General features: G+C 49.8%; 1 protein-coding gene across 1 annotated transcript in view; it reads right to left on the bottom strand.

The window, feature by feature from the left end:
* LIMK1 (LIM domain kinase 1) overlaps positions 1-21,054 on the bottom strand; it is a 28,015-nt gene extending 6,961 nt beyond the window's left edge. Inside the window, exons 1-7 of the mRNA XM_006859704.1 lie at positions 20,962-21,054; positions 9,979-10,117; positions 9,654-9,763; positions 9,086-9,292; positions 2,508-2,613; positions 2,256-2,422; positions 1,086-1,269 (exon numbers count right to left, since the gene is read on the bottom strand). Coding sequence (XP_006859766.1) covers positions 1,086-1,269; positions 2,256-2,422; positions 2,508-2,613; positions 9,086-9,292; positions 9,654-9,763; positions 9,979-9,981 — 777 coding nt within the window. The 5' untranslated portion in view covers positions 9,982-10,117; positions 20,962-21,054. The remainder of the gene's footprint in view (positions 1-1,085; positions 1,270-2,255; positions 2,423-2,507; positions 2,614-9,085; positions 9,293-9,653; positions 9,764-9,978; positions 10,118-20,961) is intronic.
* Positions 21,055-21,298: the final 244 nt, after the last annotated feature.

Raw genomic sequence — 21,298 nt, 5'->3', positions numbered from 1 at the left:
TTTCTTCTTCTTTTTTCCTCTCCTTCTCTTCCCTCGGTTTTTATCCTAGCTAGCTCTGGTCTTGTGTTTACTTCTGTCTCATTTCTACCCTCTTCTTCTTTTCCTTTTTCTTTACTATTTTCTAGTCTCTTTTTTCATCATCCCGGTTTATTTTTTTTCTTTTCCTTTTGTTTTCTCTTGCACAGTTCTATTTTCTTGTCCCTCTTATGTTTTGTAAGTTATTATATATTTTTTTTTCTTGTTGCTGTCTGTTTTTGCTGCTGTTTGCTTGTTATGTTTTGTTTCCCTGTGTTTTCTCCTCTTGACCTATCCGACGGGAGATAGCAACATCCGTACAGCTCAACCGCAACCACGCCCTCTGCAGCTCCACCCACTGGACAAGAGCCAATAGCAGCTCCTATACCACCTGATCAATGGTAGGCATCAGCCAACACCATCCAAACCCACCCTAAACTGAGCTGCAAAGCTGGCAAATGGAAACCAGTGCACACATTTCCATTCTCTCATCACGTCCACCAGGGGACAGCTGGTGAGAACCCAAGAATACACCAATATATAACCAGTGAGAACCTAAATAAAAACACAAGAAACACCACAATGTTCCGGAGACAACAGGTCATTTTAGCTCACATGAAGAAACACGAGAATGGCTCAAACAAATAATCAAGATGCAGAGCCAGAAAATGTTTCTGAGGAAAAAAGGTAATGCAACTACCTGAGAAGCAATTCAAAAGAATAATACTTAGGTACGTTGAACGGATTGACAGAAAGATTGAAGAAAGCAAGGAGAACACAGAAAATGCTTTAAAAGAATTTCGGAAAACATTACAAAAACATTACAGTCAGAATAAATGCAGATTTTGAACTACTACAGAACCTGCAAATAGAAATTCAGAGGATTAACACTAGGATCTCAGATACCGACAACTCACTGAAAGGGCAAAGGAGCGGATCTGAAGCAATGGAAACCCGGATTAGTGAGCTTAAATCTCTCAACACTATTAAGCTAGAAGAACAATCAGATAAAAAGAATGAAATTACTGGAAGCAAGTCCAAGATTTATGTGGGGCACCATGAAGACATACCTTGATGGCCTGGCCGAAGCAGCCCTTTCCCAACACCTCCCCGTGGATGAGGTCCGAGGGCCGGAAGATGCGGTGAGGCCGGCAGACCACGCGGAGGGATTCGGAGCGGCCCAGGTCCTTGCGCAGGGCAGCGGGGGAGCTCAGCGAGCCGGCACCTGGAGACCTGTCGATGCTACAGCTCCGCCTGCCGGGGGCACACACTGAGCCCAGTGCCCCCAGGGAGGCAGGGACCTTCTTCCTCCCTGGCTGCCATGCTCCCTCTGGTGCCCCGAGCCCCAGCCTCTCATTTGATCTGGCTCCCTCCAGCCCTGCCCCACTTCCATGTTAAGGGAGAGGGTGCTGGGGTTGGTCCTTGGTCTCCTTGACGCTTTGGCCCAGGGCTCAGGATACAGGTGAAGAGATGCACCCCATCAATATTTCATGGGCTGTCACCTCATAAGGTGTCCCAAGCAGATCCCACAGTAATGAAGTGAGACCAGGCTCTCACTGGCATTCTTCCTTTTGTCCCCTGGACCAGAGCAGTCACCTCTGGCAGGCTCCTGGGGTATACCCCCTCTAGGGCCTCCCCACGGGCTACCAGACTACCTCTGCCAAATGTAAGGCTCTGTGACTACTTCAGAATCACAGGTGAGGAGCAGACTAGATGCAGGCCCTAGTCTTCAGCCTCAGACCGCCTCTCCCCACCCCAGCCAGAAAAAAAAGCACACATAAAACATTCCCCAGTCCTAAACACATCCAAGAAAAATGTCCACACAGAAAAATACACAGAAATTTTCATAGTATAGAAGGCAGGGTTAGCATTCGAGCTAGGGTCCGAGTTTATTTATAGCATTGTGACTGAGACTTTTTCTGGGAGGGCATTTTTACACTCAGCCATCCCGTGAGCAATTTGCCCTGTGGAAATTTCTCCATGCGTGCATTTATGACAGTGAGTTTTTCTGTGTGTAATTTTCGTGTGTCTATGTTTTTTCTTTCTTTTCTATGGAACTCTGCCCACCACCATAAATGTTTCCATTATCCCAGCTATCAGCCTAAGGCAGGGCCCCAGCAGTGATTGCTGTAGCTCGCCACCAGGGGGCGGTGCGTCCTAGTACCCTTTCTTAGTCCCCTTAAGACTGCAGTTCCTGTTTCTGTCTGAGAGCCTGTGAAGCCAGGAGCATGAGGACTTACAGGACAGGTCTCTGCTGGGTTGTGCTGCCTGCCTCCCCGCTGGGAGTGTGAGCTGGGGAGCCCAGGGGACTGGGCTCAGGCCCTGCTCCGTGGCCCACAGTGTCATGGGGGTCATGCTCAAGAGTCAGCTGGAGCAAGCGGCTCGTTTCCTGGATCAGCAAGTCAATCTGGGGAGAGCAGGTGTGGGCAGGTGAGTCTTACTCCCCAGACTCAAGACCTTCAGTCTTGCTCCCCAGACTCAGGACTCTGTACCTCATCCAGGGGAACATTCCGGATGGGGGTGCCATTGATTTCCAGGATCCGGTCTCCAATGTGGATGGAATTCTTCACATCTGGGCTCATACAGCCTGGGTCCACTCTGTGGGCACAGAGTAGAGGTCAGACCGATCCCCAACAGGCCAGCGGGGAGGGGGTGGTCTTGCACGAACTGCAGGTTGCAACTGTCCAGAAGGCTGAGCTCTGGTTCAGTGGTGAGAGCTCTGTTATGGATTACTCATGTCTGCCATGGGTGTGATATTGGAGAAAGGTGACATGCTTCTGGCTCTTTACTGGCCCAGACTAGATGGTCAGCTTCTTCAATAGAACACTGTCTCTACCGTGGGAAAGATGGAGCCTGCCAGGTATGCTTGGGGCAGATGAAGGTCAAGGTAAAATGCCTCCTAAACAGGTCTGAATCCCCTGACTTTCCACCTGAGCTCACACTCTCCCTACAAGGAAGAGGTTGACTAAAGTGCTCATTTTTCCTGAATTGGCAACAAAGGGCCAGCAGACTCTTGCTCTGAGGCTCCTTCCTTATTTATGGTTGTTAAGTGCTGTCGAGTCAGTTCCAACTCACAGTGACACTGTATACGGTTTCCAAGAAGTGGCTGGTGAGTTTGAACTGCCCAACTTGTGGTCTAGTGTGCTCTATCCCACAGCGCCACACCAGGACTTTTTTAGCTGGGTCCAAAAGCTGACTCTCAGTTGGTCAAATTTACTTGCTTACTTCAACCCTTTCATTTTACTTACTTGGTTTTTCATTTTATATTCAGACAAACTTTTTAAGCAATGTTTGCTTTGTGTCTGCCAAGCTCCCCACCAGTGTCCTGGTGACACAGTGGGTTAAGAAGTGGGCTAACAGCAAGGTCGGCAGTTCAAACCCACCGGCTGCTCCATGGGAGACCACTGAGGCTGTCTGCTCCCGTAAAGATGACAGCCTCAGAAACTCTGGAGCAGTTCTACTCTGTCCTAGGGGGTCGCTATGATTCGGAGTTGATTCGATGGTAGTGGGTCAGGTTTGGGATTTTTAGCTCCATGAGATGTGAGGCCGATTAGGAGGGAGGGCAGGGCAGGGTAGAGAGGGCAAGATTCACAATCATCGTACAGTATGTTTCTTCCTGACGAACAGCGCTCCCTTACTGTGGGAAGCTAACTAGTAAGAGCAGGAGGATAACAGCAGGCAGACAGGAGCATTTTACAGCCATCCACAATGGATGCTAGAAGCATTTGGTGAAGGATGACAGGGGAGCCGACTGGGGAGCAAATCTCCTCACCAATTAATTACTGTTGTTGTTAAGTTCCTTTATGTGGTTCCGACTCATAGCAACTCTGTACAGGGTTTCTAAGGAGTTGCCTGTGGGCTGGAACTGCTGACCTTGTGAGTTGCAGTCCAGCGCGGATACTACAGCGCCACACCAGGAGAAGCCCCTTTACAGCAGAGAAACTGGACCCAATTGGGCACCTGGTACACCGACAGCAGGTGCCATCTGAGGAGCTTCCATAGCGTCCTTCCCAAAACACAGAAGCTAAATCTACCCAAGAGGAAGAGTCAGGCCATCCAAAATGAGGGAACTTACCAACTGGCCAAGTACTCTTCAAAAATGGCAAGGGCATGACAGATGAGGATGAGGCTATAGACCGGTCAGAGTCAGAGTCCTAGTGTGATGTTGAAGGATAGGGATGGACTGTTTACCACAAGGTTGGCAGTTCAAACCCACTAGTCGCTCCTTGGAAACCCTACACAGCAGGGGTGGGGAACCTTTTTTCTGCCAAGGGCCATACAAAATATACCAACTTAAAAATTAGTCTACTATATTCAGTCAAACATTTAATTAACTCACCCCTAATCTGCTGCACAAAATCTCTGTTAAAGTGTTGAAGAGCAAAGATGTCAGCTTGAGGACTAAGGTGCGCCTGGCCCAAGCCATGGTATTTTCAATAACCTCAGATGCAAGCGAAAGCTGGACAGTGAATAAGGAAGACTGTAGAAGAATTGATGCCTTTGAGTTATGGTGTTGGAGGAGAATATTGAAAGTGCCATGGGCTGCCAAAAGAACCAATAGATCCGATTTGGAAGAAGTGCAGCCAGAGTGCTCCTTGGAGGCCAGGATGGCTAAGCTTTGTCTCTCATACTTTGGACATATTGTCAGAAGGGAGCAGTCGCTGGAGAAGGATGTCATGCTTGGTAAGATGGAGGGTCAGAGAAAAAGAGGAAGACCCACAATGAGATGGATTGGCCAAGTGGCAGCATCGATGGACTCAAGCGTGGCAACAATACTGAAATTGGCCCAGGATCGGGCAGTGCTTCATTCTGTTGTGCACACGGTTGCTATGCGTCGGTACTGACTCGATGGCACCTAACAACAACGTGTGGCGATGTGGGTTAATGCACCAGACTGCAAAGTTCGAACTGCAAGGTCGGTGGTTCAAGCCCACCAGCTACTCCTTGGAAATCCTATACAGGGTCACTATGGGTCAGAACCGACTTGACAGCACTTAACAACAACAACAATGTGATTTATAGGAGTCTTGGTGTGGCACTGTGGGCTAATGTGCCAGAATGCACAGCCATTTGAACTGCAAGGTCAGCAGTTCAAGATCACCAGCTGCTCCTTGGAAACCCTATACAGGGTCGCTGTGGGTCGGAATTGACTGACGGCAATTAACAACAACAACATTGTGAGTTATGCAAGGTGCTCTGGTAGCTTAGTGGTTATGAATCAGGCCATAACTTCAAGGTCAGCAGTTTGACTACCAGCGGTTCCACAGGAGAAAGATGAAGCTTTTCTGTCCCCGTAAAATATTTACAGCCTCAAAACCCTATACAGGGTTGCTATGGGTTGGAACCAACTCGATGGCACTTAACAATGTTGAGTTCTGGTGCGGTGCTGTGCATACAGGAGCTCTGGTAGCGTAGTGGTTATTAATCAGGCTGCGAACCGCAAGGTCAGCAGTTCGAAACTACCAGCTGTTCCACGGGAGAAAGACGAGGCTTTCTGCTCCCATCAAGATTTACAGCCTCGGAAACCCTGTACAGGGTCACTCTGAGTCAGAAATGACTTCACGGCACATCACCATGACCACCATGGGTTGGAACCAATTCGATGGCACTTAACGCCAACGTGAGTTCTGGTGCGGTGCTGTGGCAGGTCGGTTTGAACTGCAAGGTCGGAGATTCAAATGCACCAGCAGCTCCTTGGAAACCCTTAAAGGCTCGCTATGAGTCAGAACCGACTCAATGGCACTTAACAAGTCCTGGTGTGGTGTTGTGGTGTGGTGTTGTAGGATAAGCTCTTGACCTGAGGTCGGGGGTTCAACTCACCAGCTGCTCTTTGGAAACCCTACAGAGAGTCGCTATGAGTCAGAATCGACTCGACGGCACTTAACAACAACAACATGATGGTTGGAGTCCTGGTGTAGCGCTGTGGGATAATACACTGGACTGCAAGGTCAGTCTGAATTGCAAGGTCTGTGGTTCAAATTCACCAGCCACTCCTTGGAAACCCTATACAGGTTCACTATGAGTCATGAGCATTGACTCAACAGCACTTAATGAGTCCTGGTGTGGCACTGTAGGATAAGTTCTTGACCACAAGGTTGGTTTGAACCACAAGGCCAGCAGTTCAAACTCAGCAGCTGCTCCTTGGAAATCGTATACAGGGTGGTATGAACCAACTCGACAGCACTTAACAACAACGTGATGGCTGGAACGGTGGCTGCCTTGGCAGGACCACCCGCTATGCAGGGTTGCTATGAGTCGACAGCACTTAACAACACAAATAACAAGAGACCCAAGAGACTTGGCAATCACACGCTGTGTAGGCTCCTGATTGGACCGTGTGTGGCAGGGGGAGGGAAGAAGTGCTATAAGAGAAATGTATGGAGACTGCTAGTATTAAAATTCAAATATGTAAAGTGTGGTTGATAGCTGCCAATGAATCCATTTGACTCATGACTACCCCACGTATGTCAGGGTAGAACTGTGCCCCAAGGTTCTCAGGGCTGTGACCTTTGGGATGCAGATCGCCACGTCTGTTTTCTGAGACAGGTGCAGACTCCCACTGAGTAGTCGAGGCTTTAATAAATGTCTGTGTCACCCATCTATGAAGAGCAGTATTGAATTCTATCAATGTTAGTGATAATTGTACTATTAAATACAGTAACTGATAGTTAAATAGGAGAATGCCCTTGCTTTTATGAAGAAAACCTCAAGTACTGAGCCCTGGCATGACTGCTAAGCACAGGTCGGTGGTTCAAACCCACCAGCCACGCTTGAAAACCCTATACAGGGTCGCTCTGAGTCAGAACCAACTCGACGGCACACAACCGCCTAAGGAAAGGAATGTTGTTAGTTGTTGAGAGGATTCTGACCCCACATATGCAAAGTAAAATGGCTTCATACAGTTTTCAGAGCTGTGTGACGTTCTGGAAGCAAATTGAAAACATGAAAAAAAACAAGTCAAAACTATATGTTTTAATACATTGTTGTTAAGTGCCGTCGAGTCGGTTCTGACTCATAGCGACCCTGTACAGCGGTTGTTGAACCTTGGGTTACAACCTTTTCAGATCCCAGGAACTACACAATGAACTAGGAGGTCGAACAAAATCACTAAATGTGTTATTTGGCCAATTAACTGGGCTATCCCAGGAAACCATGACCCCAAACCTTCGAATCAAGAAACCAAACCCATATTACCCAAAGATATCTTTTTGGTGCTTGAAGAGTGTTTTTCAAGAAATCCTAGATTGATGGTGAGTTTCATTTAGCGCATTCAAGGTATCATTTCATTGTTTTCTAACTTGCATTGTTTTTGTTGGGAAGTCTGTACTTAGCCTAAAGTGTCCTTTCTTTGAAGGGAATTTGTCTATTTTGGGGAGGGGGCATTCTTATTTTTTTCACTTCTTATTGTGATTTGGGTGAAACCTTACAGAGAAGTTAGTTTTCCATTTAGCAGTTCATAGTTTTTTCATGACACTGATTTTAACAATGTAATAAACAATGGTAACAGCATTCTTCCGATTTCCCTTTCCATATGTCCTTCTTTCCTGTCCCTTCCTGCCTCTGAGCTACAAGGCAGCTCTCAAAGTCTTTTCTTTATTTAGCCTTTGGAGTACTAGTATTGAGGGGTGGATTTTTTATTTTGCTGTTCAGGATGTACCAGGTGGAGAAATGAATTGGTGTCTATCATCAGTGCTTGGAAGTTCTGTCATTATGTCTTCAAACACTGCCTCTTCCCAGTTATCTATTTGGGATTCCCAATAGATTATTAGATCTTTCTCTATTCTCTATATACAAAGGGAAAATGTTCATGGAAAGAAAATGGAAATTTCCCACAAACTTTTGAAGCCCCCTTGTATTTTAACCTTTTACAGTTTTCATAAAATTCTGTCTGGTTTTCTCTTCAAGAGTTCTAAACCGTTCTTTACTTTTAAAATCTTGCCTTTAGCTTTTCCTTTTAATAATATGGTGGTGGTGTGCCATCGAGTCAGCTCCAATTCATAGTGACCCTGTATAGGATTTCCGAGGCTGTAAGTCTTTACGGGAGCAGAAAAGTCTCAGCTTTCTCCCACGGATCAGCTGGTAGTTTCAAACTGCTGACCTTGAAGTTAGCAGCCCGACTTGTAACCACTACGCTACCAGAGTTCCTTTCATTTTAATATAGTAATTACATATTTCACTCCTAAGAGTTTTGAATCTTGTCCAGATTTATTCTTTACTCAGTTTTTACGCTTCTCTTATGTACTTAAGAGAGTCTTGGAGTGGCGCTGTAGGATAAGCACTGCACCTCAAGGTCAACTTGAACCACAAGGTGGTGGTTCAAACCCACCAGCTGCTTCTTGAAAATCAGATATACAAGGTCGTCATGAGTAGGAACCAACTAGACAGCACTTAGCAATGTATTAAAAACATGTTACTGTTGTCGTTAGGTGTTAGGAGTTTGTTCTTACGCACAGCGCCCTACGCACAACTGAACACAACACTACCCGGTCCAGCACCATCCTCACAATTGTTTTGTTAGAGCCCGTTATTGCAGCTACTGTGTTAACCCATCTCCTTAGGGGTTTCCTTCTTTTTCATCAAGCATATGTCCTTCTCTAAGGACTGGCCCCTTCTGACAACATGCCCAAAGTATGAGAGACAAAGTCTCGTCATTCTGGCTTCTAAGGAGCACTCTGGATCTACTTCTTCCAAGATATATTTCTTTGTTCTTCTGGCAGTCCATGTGACTTTTGAATATTCTTTGCCAACACCATAATTCAAGGGTATTAAAACATACTGAGTAAAATTTGTTTTATATTGTTTCTGATAAGCCTGGATTCCCTCCTTCACTCACTCCAGACCTGCTGTCCTCCTCTCCTCTTCCTTGCTGGGTCATACATATATGCATTAATGAATGTTTTCTGTATGTCCTCTAGCAAATCTGACAGCTGGCAGAACCACGATGGTACACAGCTGGTCAGAGTCAGCTTGTTCTGTACCATATCATTCTCAGGGCCCCCAGCACCAGAGTCAGCCACCCACCTACAGCATCAACGGCCACAGTCCTACCTGCTGTAGGCCAGCCACTCACCCCTGGACGCGGACGGTGTGGGAGTGCTCAGTGCCGCAGCCTGGTAGGCCGTGAGGTGGGTCGATGGACACAGAGAGACCACGTTTGCCGTGGGTTGAGGCTGGGATGGAGACGAGGGTGACGGTGTGGGGCAGGTGTGAACCAGGGGAGTCGGGCAGGATCTGCTCAATGGCAGGGGTCACCACGGTCTGGTAGTAGCAGTGTCCACTGCAGGGCCACAGGTGGTGAGGAGCCAGAGCGGAGAGAAACAAACATCAGCACAGTCCCCCACCACTGTCCTCCATCTGCCAGCCCAGGCATTGGACTTGGCTGACAGATGGAACTGGGAGCAGGAACTGAGCATGCCCAGCTCGGCCCTTCTGGGGCAATTCTGTTCAGGAGGTCATGCCATGCCCTTCTAGAAGGGGTCAAGTCTTGTGCTGAAATCCAGCTCTGTCAGTAAGTGAGCAGACATTCGGGGCTCTCCCTATGTTTTATTTCAGGCCATTTCTATACCATGGAGGAAAGGGATGTTGGTGACTGTATCCCTCCAACCTCCCCACATGGAGCAGGATAGCTGAGCTCTCACCAGTACAGCTTGGAGTGCTCCACCAGCGTGTAGGTGTCCCCGTCACCGATGAAGGTCCCACACGTCAGGCAGATAAAGCACTCGGGGTGGTACTTTAGCTCCCCAGCCACCTGAGGGAGCGGAAATCCCAGCTAGCAGCCCCAGTGATCCTCCTCTGGGCCTCCCTCCCCTCAGCAGGACAGCCCTGGGCAAATCAGGCAGGGTGGGGGTGGCTAGGTGGGTGGTCTGCTGAGCTCACAGGCCCAGAGAGCGGGGAATCACAAGGCACCTGTGAGGGAGTCACCCCACCCCACCCCACCGCCGTGTCCCAGGAAGGGCCACTCACCATGACCAGCCCCTTGGTGATGTGCTCCGAGCACCCATGGCACGACTCGCCATACCGCGCCCAGTAGTCCTTCTGGCAGAAGAGCCGCCCATCTTTCTCGTAGTATTGGTGTGAAAGGGAGGCACTGCACTCACAACACCTAGGTGAAAGAGGGTGCCCACTGAGCACCACCTGCGTCCACCCCTCCCCAAAGTCTGCAGCAGCTTGCCTTTTGGGGGTGGGCCACAAGGCGCTTATCTCTGTGCAGTGTACAACCACCCGCGGTGGCTCTGCATGTCTGGCTCCACCAGTGTCCCTCAAGGGCAGTTAGCTCTTGGCCACCAACCAAGTAGTGGGGGCTGGGAGCCTAGGATCAGGGCTGGAGCGAAACCCAAGCCCCACCCTTCTAAGGAGAGCATCTCCCTCCTCTCCCTGAACACTGAGGAGGGGGAGTTGAGGCAGTGAACTATTGGAGCCAGGAAGTTAGAAACTGTGTGCTCCTTAGACTGAGTTTACTCAGTCCTCACAAGGCACCACACTAGGCAGGCGTGGCTTACTCACTTTACAGATGACTGAGAGTCTCTGAGGGTTTGAATTGCCCAAAGGCACACACAGCTAGGAACACCAAGGATCCCACAGTGATTTCCTAGTCCACTAAGATACAAGGTACAAGTTCAGTCCAGTGCGGACCAGCAGGGATCAAGTCAAGACAAGGCCTAGTCTCAGCGGTTCATGGGTACCAACTAGCCCTTCATGTGCTCCTAGTTCCAAGAACGCAGTTCAAGGCCACCCCACTTTAGCTGTCTCCCCTCAGAAAAACTGCTACCTGGAAGGAGCAGGGCGGGCCTATGGGAGGTCCAGTGTGAAGCTGTCCTCCAAGACCCCTGCATCACCAACAGAAGCTACCAGGGAGGCCTGGCTGGCAGGAGCCCCGCTAGGGTAAGAGTAAGACCTACCTACATGTCTGATTTCTTCCCAACTAGTGGCCTGTAGCGTGGGGGCCAGCAACCCCTAAGAGCCAGGATGCACAGAGGCCAAAGAACAGATAGATGTCCCCCTCCTCCATGGGCAGGTGAGGCAGGTGGATTTAAGCCAATGGGCATGGTATGTGGGAGAACGGATGAGGGTTTGCATCTAGAACTGTACCACCAGGTGGTGAGCACTTGGGGTGCTTGTCCAAGGCACCCAGACTCAGGCTCCACAGGGATCCTATAGGAGAGACTGGGCTCTGGGAGATGGTCCCTCCCCATGCAACCAGAGTACCCATCCCCTGTTCACCTCGGCTGGCCTGCCCACTGAAGCCCTCAGGCTGGGGTTCATTTAGTGGCAGGAGCAAGCAGGTGGCCAGGTGAGGAGGGTGATAGTGGGGACATGTTCCTTTAAGAGGATCCAGTTCCCCATTGTTTGGGAGCTGGAGGGGGGAGGGGAATGGCAGTGAGGAGCTGGGGGCGGGGGGCAGCACAAAATGCTGGGGTTTAGAAGCACACTAGTGGGGGGGGGGCGCATCCAGGAAGAGAGAAAAAAAGGAGTTCCCCCTGAGAGCGTGAGGGCCAAGGGATAAGACAGGAGGAGGAGGGCTGAGAGGCGGCGGAAGCGGCGGGACTGGGAGCCATGACGTCATCGCCCGCCCCCGCCGCCTGAACTTGAGCCCACACTGCAGACCTGGAGGGCTCGCAGGCCGCGGCAGGCAGTGGGGGCTCTCCAGAAGCAGGAGCTAAGCCGTCCTACGAGAAGAGGTGCCTTTGCGGAGGCGCAGGCAGACTCGCATCCCAACCTTGCGCCCCAGCGCCCCGTGCTGACTACACACATAATGATTCACTTCACTCCTCCACCCACCCACCAGACAAGACGCTGCTCCTCATCAGCCACCCGTGATGGCCTCAGGCGGCAGGAAGCTGGCCTCTGCCTCAAACAGTCCCTGCGGCTACCTCCCTCCCCCCCACGGTCCCTGTCTGCCCGCAATGAATGCTCTTCTTCTGCCTGGAAGCACCTACCCCTTCGGCTCTCAGAAAATTCACACGCATTCATCACTGTTGCCTCTCTCAGTGGGCCAGTGGAAGACCCAGCAATGAGTCACCCAACCAGCAGGCTTTGTTTGCCCACCAAAAAATGAACCACTTAAATAAACCACTAAATGAAGTTTCTGCCATTGAATCCATTCTGACGCCAAGTGGCCCTGTATGAGTCCTTTTGGTAGCCTAGTGGAAAATGAGCTAGTCTGCTAACTCCAAGGTCAGCAGTTCGAATCTCTCAGTTGCTTGGGGGGTGGGTGGGTGAAGGGAATGTAGCTTTCCGTTCCTGTAAACATTTGTTGTTACTGCTAAGTGCCTTCAAGTCGGTTCCAACCCATAGCGATCATGTACAGGGTTTCCAAGGAGCAGATGGTGAACTTGAACAACCCACCTTGCAGTTCAAAGCGACTTTGCAGTCCAGCGCATTAACCCACAGCACGACACCAGGACTCCTTGGAAAGATTCACAGTTTAGGAAATCCTATACAGGGTCGCTGTGAGCCAAAACCGACTCCACGGCATATACATACCATCATCATGACCACCAGTGAGTAACCCTATTTCAGTTTTCTTCCTCTCGTGGATTTGAACCTTGGGATTGGCAGTCCAACCCTAATCACACAGTGCCACTAAAGATCTTCTCTCCACCCACTCCTCAGTGGTCTTGGGCGCTTCCAAGCCTGGCATCCTCAGAAGTTTTCTGAGTAGTCCTATCACGGCCTACTTGCCATTGGGGGTCTCGGGGGATCTTTGCTGATAAAGACAGCTGGAAACCCCTGCCCTACTCATTCCAGACTGGAGCCCAAAGGGTGGTTATTAGGGTGCTCCACAGCAGCACTGCTAGGTCCTGTGGGTGGGGAGACCATGGCCTCATCCCTATACCCCTCCGGGAGCCTCCCTCTCTGAGAGCAGGGGAGGGGACCACGTGGGAGCCAGAATCACCCTCAGCAGTGAAGTGAGGTGTGGGCTCCATCCCTCTAACTCAGGGCCACATCCCTGGACATCAAGGACAAGTCAGAATTGTTCCAGGACCAGCTCTGCATCACAAGGAGCCTGTGATATGGTACCCCCACCCCCACCCCAGCCTAGGAGTTTCAGTTCTCCTGCCTAGTCGCTGGACCCAGGAGGGTCTGGCCCACAGATGTCCCCAGCCCTCACACCAGGGGTCTTGGCTAAGGCCCAGGACAGGTCGGGAGGAGGGCTCTCCACTTACTTTGCCCCTCTGAGGAAGCGGCTTCTACTCAGGACTGAGGCCAGCATCTTTTACAGCTCGGCAGTGGCCTCTGACAGCCTCAGGGGAGGGCAGGGGTGAGTTCCACCAGCTGCTTCCCCTTCCCGCTCCAGGCACTCTGGATTGGAGGCAGCAGGAGGTGTGGCCAAAGTGGAGGAGGATGCAGCCTTGTGGGGGCCCGAGGAGGATCTGGTCTGGGCCCGAAACAGGAAGCAGCTTCACTGCCTTAAGCTCTGGTTTTGGCTGAGGGGAGGGATTTAGGTTTTGACCCCAGCTGGAGGCTGTGGTCAACACTAAGACAGGTCCTGCAAACCCCAAGGGGCCCCTCCAGGCACCTCCACCTCAGCCTGACAAAGGTTGTTAAGTGCCATCGAATCGGTTCCGACCCATAGTGACCCTGTATAGGGTTTCCAAGGAGCACCTGGTGAGCTTGAACCACCGACCTTGCAGTTCAAAAGGCTTTGCAGGCCAGTGCATTAACCCACAGCACCACAAAGGCACTGAAGGCTAAAACCTCTCTGGGACAGCTGCTTCTTCCGGTGCTGGACTTCCCATGGACAGTCCGCCTTCCTCACCTGAAAGGTCCTTCAAGGAGGGCACTGCATGTCAGCCTAGGCTCTGACCACCCCTGCCCTCTGGGCCCAGGGCGTCCCACCCAGTCTACTGGGAGATGTTACCAGAGTTACAACTGTCCAAGGGCCTGTGCACTGGAGGTTTCTGGAAAGGGACCTCCCAGAGGCAGCAGCTGGGCCTGACTATAACCTGCCGGGAGGTGGAGCTCACAGAAGGTAGGATCATTGGGACAGAGAAGGGGTTGGGCTCTGGGGTGGCAAGCTGAAGGACTGTGGAGTTTTAAGCAGTTTAGCTCCAGTGCTGAGACCAGGGGTATCCCTTGGGCCCGTGATAACCCTTCCATGGCCCACAGAAGGGGGAACAGATTCTCCAAGCAGCAGCCATCCGATGGCCCCCTGGGTCACGTGTCACAGCCTGAGTGGCTCTGCTTGCCTCTGTTTATATATGGCTGCCTTCTCCACCCTCTGCCCTCCTCTCCCCTCCAGAGTCTGGAGCTTCGTTAAGGACAGATACCCCCCCAGACCTGAGCAGCACACAAGCGTTCAGGTTGTGAGAATCAAAGATAATACACAGAGACTTCCAGGGCAAGATGGCGGAGTAGGCAGAGCTCTGAGCAGAGCATCTGCATCCAAGACTTGGGAGACTGAGCGACAGACACACACGGTGATCCTGAAACTCTGAGCTTTGGAAAATAGAACAGGGTGGTAGACTGAGTGCTGACTGGATGAGGAAGCTAACAGGCAGAGAGAGAAAAACAGGTGAACTGTGGACCAGTGTGGCAAGGTGTGGCCAACATGAGCTCACGCGAGTGGTTGTGGATACAGTGCCTTTGAGCAGCAAGGGGAAGGGGGTGCAGTTCTCCCTTGTTGCTGTGCCCTCCTGGTAGCCTGGGCATAGCGAGTCCCCACCCCCGACAACCCAGTAGTCCGTGGCACCCCCTGCTCCGCCAGGCATAGCACCAGGCATAGTGTCCCTGCTTCCAGAGGAGAGAAAACCCTCTCTGAACAATGGTACACAGTGAACAGAGAACTACGTTCACACTTCCAGTGCCTACGACACCCACTGGGAGACAAATAGTGAGTTCCTAGTAACACACCAATATACAATCATCATTTAATATAAAAACACCACCACAAGGTCTTGGAGAAAACAAACAACTTTAGCTTACATGAAGAAACAAAGTAGAATGCCTCAAACCAGTAACCAAAATACAGTCAGCAAATATAATACCGACATGGTATCAGAACTATTTGATGAAAGCTATTAGAACACACACACAACTTTAAAAGAATTAACAAAAACACAACAAGAATAATCTTACAAGAGAAATGAAAAATTGGAAACCATACCAAAACAGCAAGCCAGAAGATTAATACTAAGATTTCAGAAAGAGATAGTGTATTGAAAGGCAAAGAGAGGTAGAATTGAATCAATGGAAGGTCGAATTAGTGGCTTTGGAGGCAAATCTCTCAATACTCATCTTTGACAGGAATAATCAGAAAAAAGAATGAAAATATCCAAAGAAAGCATAAGATTTATGTGGGACACTACCAAAAGGAATAGCTTACACGTGATTGGAATTCCAGAACAGAAAGAGATAACAGAGAAAACTGTCTAAGCATTGTTGGAACAAAACTTTCCTAGCAACATGGAAGTCAAGAAGTTAGCCATTTAATAAGCCAAGTGAACTCCAAACAGGATAGACCCTAAAAGAAAATCAACAACACATACTACATTTAAACTTGTCAAAACCAAAGACAAGGAAAGAATCCTGAGAGCAGCTCAGGAAAAACAAAAAACAAAGAACTGCTAAGATTAAGCCCTGATTCCCCAGCAGAAATCATGCATGCAAGAAGACAATGGGATGATAGATATACAACTCTGCAACACAAAATTACTAACCAAGAATGTGGTGTTGTTGTTATGTGCCATCTAGTCAGTTCTGACTCACAGTGACCCTGTATAGGGTTTCCAAGGAGTGACTGATGAGCTTGAATTATCAACCTTGCGGTTGAAACTGATCTTGCATTCCCGTGCATTAACTCACAGCACCATACTAGGACTTCAGAGAAGAATCATATACACAGCAGAAATTTTCATCAAATATAGCAGCGAAATTAGGACATTTCTAGATAAACAAAAATCAAAATAATTTGCAAAACCAGATCAACCTTATAAAGGGAACCAACAGTAGCAGACAACATGAAACTAACATATATGACAATATCACCTAGACTCAACTCAGATATGTTGTTGGTGTTGTTAGTGCCATGAGTCGGTTCCAACCCATAGTGAGCCTGGAAAGGGTTCCCAAGGAGCGTGGCTGGTGGGTTTGAACCGCTGACCTGTGGCTAGCAGTCAAGTGCTCATCCTACAGCACCACACCAGGACTCCAACTCAGATATGTTGTTGTTGTTATGTGCCGTGGAGTCGGTTCCGACTCATAACAACCCTGTACAGGGTTTCCGAGGCTGTAAATCTTTACGGGAGCAGAAAACATCATTTTCCTCCTGTGGAATAGCTGGTAGTTTTGAACTGCTGAACCTGAGGTTAGCAGCCTAACTCGTAACCATTACTCAAAGTAAAACAGATCTAATCATTAATCCACTGGTCTAATGGACCACGTGACCATCACTCTCTAGGACTCTGAGACCAGAAGAACTAGCTGGTGCCCGGCTACCAACTGCTCTGAAAGGGACCACATTAGAAGGTCCCAAGCAGAGTGGGAGAAAATGTGGAATAAAACTCAAGTTATAAAAAGACTGGGCTTAGTGGTCAGAAAGAGACTGGAAGAACCCTTGACCACCCCTTGAGGTCTGAAAGGGAACTCACTTTATGGCCCAATTATCAGCCCTGCAAGTAGGCATAATAGTGGGAGACAACAGAACTAGTAAGGCATGCTTATCATGGGAAGGCCAATGGCTCAAAATCAAAAGGGCAACACTTATTTCAGGACAAAGTTGAGACGAGATGGGACTCTGGGTGAAACCGAACTAGGAAGCAGAGGGAGGAAGTGGAGTAATTCTTGTTGCAGGGAGAGAAGTGCAATCATTGAGATGAAACAAAGTGTGTGATTTGTCTGTTAACCACTCATTGAAAATAAAAAGCTAAAAAAAAAGTTGTTGTTGTTGCATTCTGAAGGCTAAAAATAGAGAACCACATATATGTTTGCAACAACGAATTTAAAAAGGCATAAAGTAAAGAGAGAATAATGCAGTTAGAGAACTTCCAAATCAAATGGAAATCAAGTAGATTTCAATAAACAAGCCTTGTCTAGACATAATTATAAATCTAACCCTAACTCCTTACTCCTACCTATTCCTCCACCATACCCCCTAAAAAAGATATTAAAAAAAAAAAAGGACACAGTGATTAGTATCTTTCATGTGGCCCACCAGACTCTATGTTGTTCTACCCATGATTACGCCTACCACCCACCCAGCCCCAACTCCAGCCACACTGGCCTCCTAGCTGTTCCTGGCTAGCATGTGCCTATCTCAGGACCTTTGTACATGCTGTCCCCCAGCCTGGAACTCCTCCACACTTTCTTTCAAGGCTGCTCCCTCCTTTCTTTGCTTAGGTCTCTGGTTCAATGTCACCTCCTCAGCATGCGCATCTCCCAGAACCTGATGGTGTCTTGGACAGGCAGGACTGGGTCCTGTTAAGTGCAGGCAATGAAGCCAGCCTACCAGGTTTGAGTTTCAACTCGCTTCTTACTAACTATAGGATTTTGGACAACTTATTCATTGAACTCTGTATCTCAGTTTCTTCTATAAAACGGCTGTCATAAGTGGCCCCCACACCAGAGGGTTGTGGCAAGGGTGTCTGATGCACAGTGGGTGCTTGGTGAATATTGCAACTGTCTGACTGACTCGGGTCCAAGGAGGTTCCTGAACCAGGACGCACAGAAGGAGCAGACAGCAGCAGCCTGGATGGCAGGGTGTTCTGTATGTAGCTCTTTCCCTCTTCACGGAGTGCAGGTCCCACTCTGCATTAACACACCTCTCCTTCCAGAGCACCTTTAGAAGGTTAGGGGCCCACAGGGAAAGCCTATGAGATCAAGGTCTCGTGTTGTTCAAGTGCACCAAGACTAGGCCCATGGCCTCGGAGCCTAGGGGCTGGCTCAGCCCTACCTCAGAGCGTTGAGATGCTTCCAGAAGGGAACTGAGCAGCGCCCAGAGCTTAGGTCTCAGCTAAAAGTCAGCCTGGCTGCCTATAGACATGGCCTAGCCAAACAAAGAGTCCTGGTGTGGCACTGCAGGGTAAGCACCAGACAGCTTACTGCAAAGTCATCAGTTCAAATCCACTAGCAGATCCTTGGAAATTCTATACATGGTCGCCAAGTTGGAACCAACTAGAACAGGCAAGCAAAGACCCCACTCTGGAGCTGTGGGAAGCAGCAGGAGACTCATGGATGAGTGGAGCCACGGGACTTGGGGCCAAGCCTCATTATGGGAGCCCTGCCCAGATCCCTCGCCACACTAGGGATAGCCCACCTACTTTCTCCCTACGGCCCCTACCTAGGCCTCACCCTCTTCTGGTGATGCAGGGCAGGGCCCTCTCTGAGGCTGATGCCCTCGTGCCCCATTGCTTCTCTGCCTCTCCTCATTCTCGTAAAGCTCTGACCCTCCTCCCTTAGGCACAGGCCCCCCAAAGTTCTTCCCTTGAACTCAAAACCAAATCACAGTCTCTCTCAGTTCTGAGGGGTCCATCTTCTCTGGCTTTGCCATGGCCAGCTCTGGACAGGCAGCACTGCCCTGGGTAGCCCACAACACCTCTAACCCAGTTCCCAACTCCACTTGAATTTCCAGGACCACCCAGGCTAAAAGCTTCAGGTCATTCACCAGTGCCCCGGGCCTCACCCCAAGTCAGCAGTGAACCAGAGTCAGAAAGACATGGTCCGAGCTCATAGCTGTGCAACCTTCTGCAAGTTACTTAATTGCTCTGAGGCTCCATTTATTACGTACAAACTAGACGAATATAGTGCTTTGGAGTCCTGATGTGGTACTGTAGGATAAGCACTGGACCGCTAACCACAAGGCTGGCGATTCAAACCCACCAATTGCTCCTCAGAAATCCTATGCAGAGTCACGATGAGCCAGGACAGACTCGACAGCACTCAACAGGACTTTGGGCATATTATCAGGAGGGACCAGTCCCTGGGGAAGGCCATCGTGTTTGGTAAAACAGAGGGTCAGCAAAAAAGAACTTGAGGAGATGGACCAACACAGTGGCTCCAACAATGGTGAGGATGCTTGGTTCTGTTGTAACTGGGATCACTAGGAGTCCGACCAATTCGATGGCACTTAGCTACCACCACCTTTGGTTTTCTAGAAAAGGGCATCCTGGTTGGTAAAGGAGACAGCTGATGGAAAGGATGCCCTCAATGAGATGAAATGAGTTCCTCAACAGTGAACTCAAGCATTGTAAGGCTCACGAAGGCAGCACAGGAATGGGCAACACTTCCTTCTGTTATACCTTCGATTACTGTGTGTTGGAGCCAGCTGGACAGAAACCCCACCACCAGCTTAGGGTTATGTTGTTGTAGTTGCTAAGTGTTATCGGGTCGGTCCGACTCACAGAGACCTTGGATAGGGTTTCTGAGGAGTGGCTGGTAGGTTTGAAGTGCCAACCATGCAGTGCTTATCCTACAGGACTCCACTGGTTATGGCGAAGGTTTAATGAAGTCGCATTAAAAGAATACCCAATGAATGGTAGCAGAGCAAGCTGACGCTTGTCAAATACTGTCCCTTCTATATCTGAAATTCCCCCTCCTCAGACACTCTGAACTAGTACTGTGATGGTCCACTCCCTGCCCACTGGAGTGACATCTCTAAATAGCATGTCTACCCACAATGCTTCCCTGCTCTCAGAAACCCCCTCTGCTCCACACTGACTTCAGAGGAGACACACTACTCTGGCTGGCTCTTTGCAAATTAAAACCAATGCTATCTTCCCATCCCTTTCTACCAATCTTCCTTTCTCCTTGAAGGTCCCCTTGCTTAAACACCTGACTTGGGGTCCCAGGGTGGGTGTCCATCTCTCTTCTGGCCTCAGCAGTCAGTGTGGGCGCTGTGTGTTCATTTCTCTACATGGCTATGTGGCTTTGTTCAGAAGAATGAACCCCTCAATGTCCTGATCTCTTTGGGTACCATGGAAACAACATTCAACAGTGTAAGGTGCCTAGGACAGTGCCTGGCCCTGACTAAAGGTTAAGAAAATGCTAGACAATGTTGTTGTTGTTGTTGTTATGTGCCATGGAGTCAGTTCCGACTCATAGCTACCCTGCACAGGGTTTTTGAGGCTGTAAATCTTTATGGGAGCAGAAAGCCTCATCTTTCTCCAGCGGAACAGCTGGTAGTTTCGAACTGCTGACCTTGCGGCTCGCAGCCCGATTAGTAACCACTACGCTACCAGAGCTCCTTTTTAGACAATGTTAGCAAAAAGAAAAAACAAAACCTTGTCAGAAGCTCCCACTGCCCGAACCCCTGTAGCTGGCAGTCACTCTTCTTGGCCATGCCAACTCTGGCTTCATGTCCCCCCTTCAGAGCTTCCCCAGCGAGACTTTGCTGTTCACCAACCAAGCTAGATCTTGTCCACAGTTCCACGCTTTGTACACCCTGGGCCCTCGGTCTGGAATTCTGTCTTCACTTGGAAAATCACACATCCGCTGAGACCTTTGAATCTGGCTTCTTAGTCTGGTCCTACTGGCTTCACTGGGTCACCTCTGGGTCTCCGTGTAACTGACCCTGTCCTTGACCATCCACTCACCCTTCTCCTACACATGGGTGTCTGGAGGGAGCGGCTGGTCCTGCTTGGCTGTGCACCTTCACAACAGCCTGGGGTCCCCTTCAACGAAACTGCTTTCTCACACTGGAGCATGAGGCTGAGGAGCAGAGAGAGGGAAGGCCTCCCCTGCCCCCACCTCCTCCCCACTGCCTAGGTGCCAGCAGGCTTAGGTAATCCCAGCCAAACACAGTCTCTCCTCTCCTCTCCGCTGAGGTCTAGAATGGCAACACGGAAGGCCTCTAGGGATCTTTGTGCCTCCTTTCACAGAGGGAGAAACTGAGGCCGGCGAGGGACACCTGATGGAAGTCACCACTTGAGTCGGCGCCAGGAGGTACATCCAGGACTCCCAGGTTCCTTGCTGCCCAGCCTCTGGTCTTGGTTGGCCTGGGGTCCACCCTACCTGAAACAGTCTGCGTGCCAGTCAGCATTCAGGGCCTGGAGGTACTGGTCATCACAGATCCTCTGGCTGCAGCTCACACACACGGGCAACTCGCTTCCTGCAGGGGGAAAAAGGGAGTTGGGAAGAATTCTTAGGAGAAGCGGGGACAGGTCCAGCCTGCCTTGCCGACCCTGCGTGCAGGTGCCAAAGAAAGGGTGCCGGTCTGAGAGTTTTGCTGAGACACTAAGTTATCAAGCCACCCTGAGGCTCAGTTTCCCTATCTGTAAACCGAGGAGGAGGAGATGAAGGACACCTTGCAGCCAGAGCTATCTTTCATCCAGGATCTGGAATGATAAAA

Source organism: Chrysochloris asiatica, unplaced genomic scaffold (genome assembly GCF_000296735.1).
Source record: "Chrysochloris asiatica unplaced genomic scaffold, ChrAsi1.0 scaffold00034, whole genome shotgun sequence".
Lineage (NCBI taxonomy): Eukaryota > Metazoa > Chordata > Mammalia > Afrosoricida > Chrysochloridae > Chrysochloris > Chrysochloris asiatica.
This window is presented reverse-complemented; position numbering and strand designations above follow the sequence as displayed.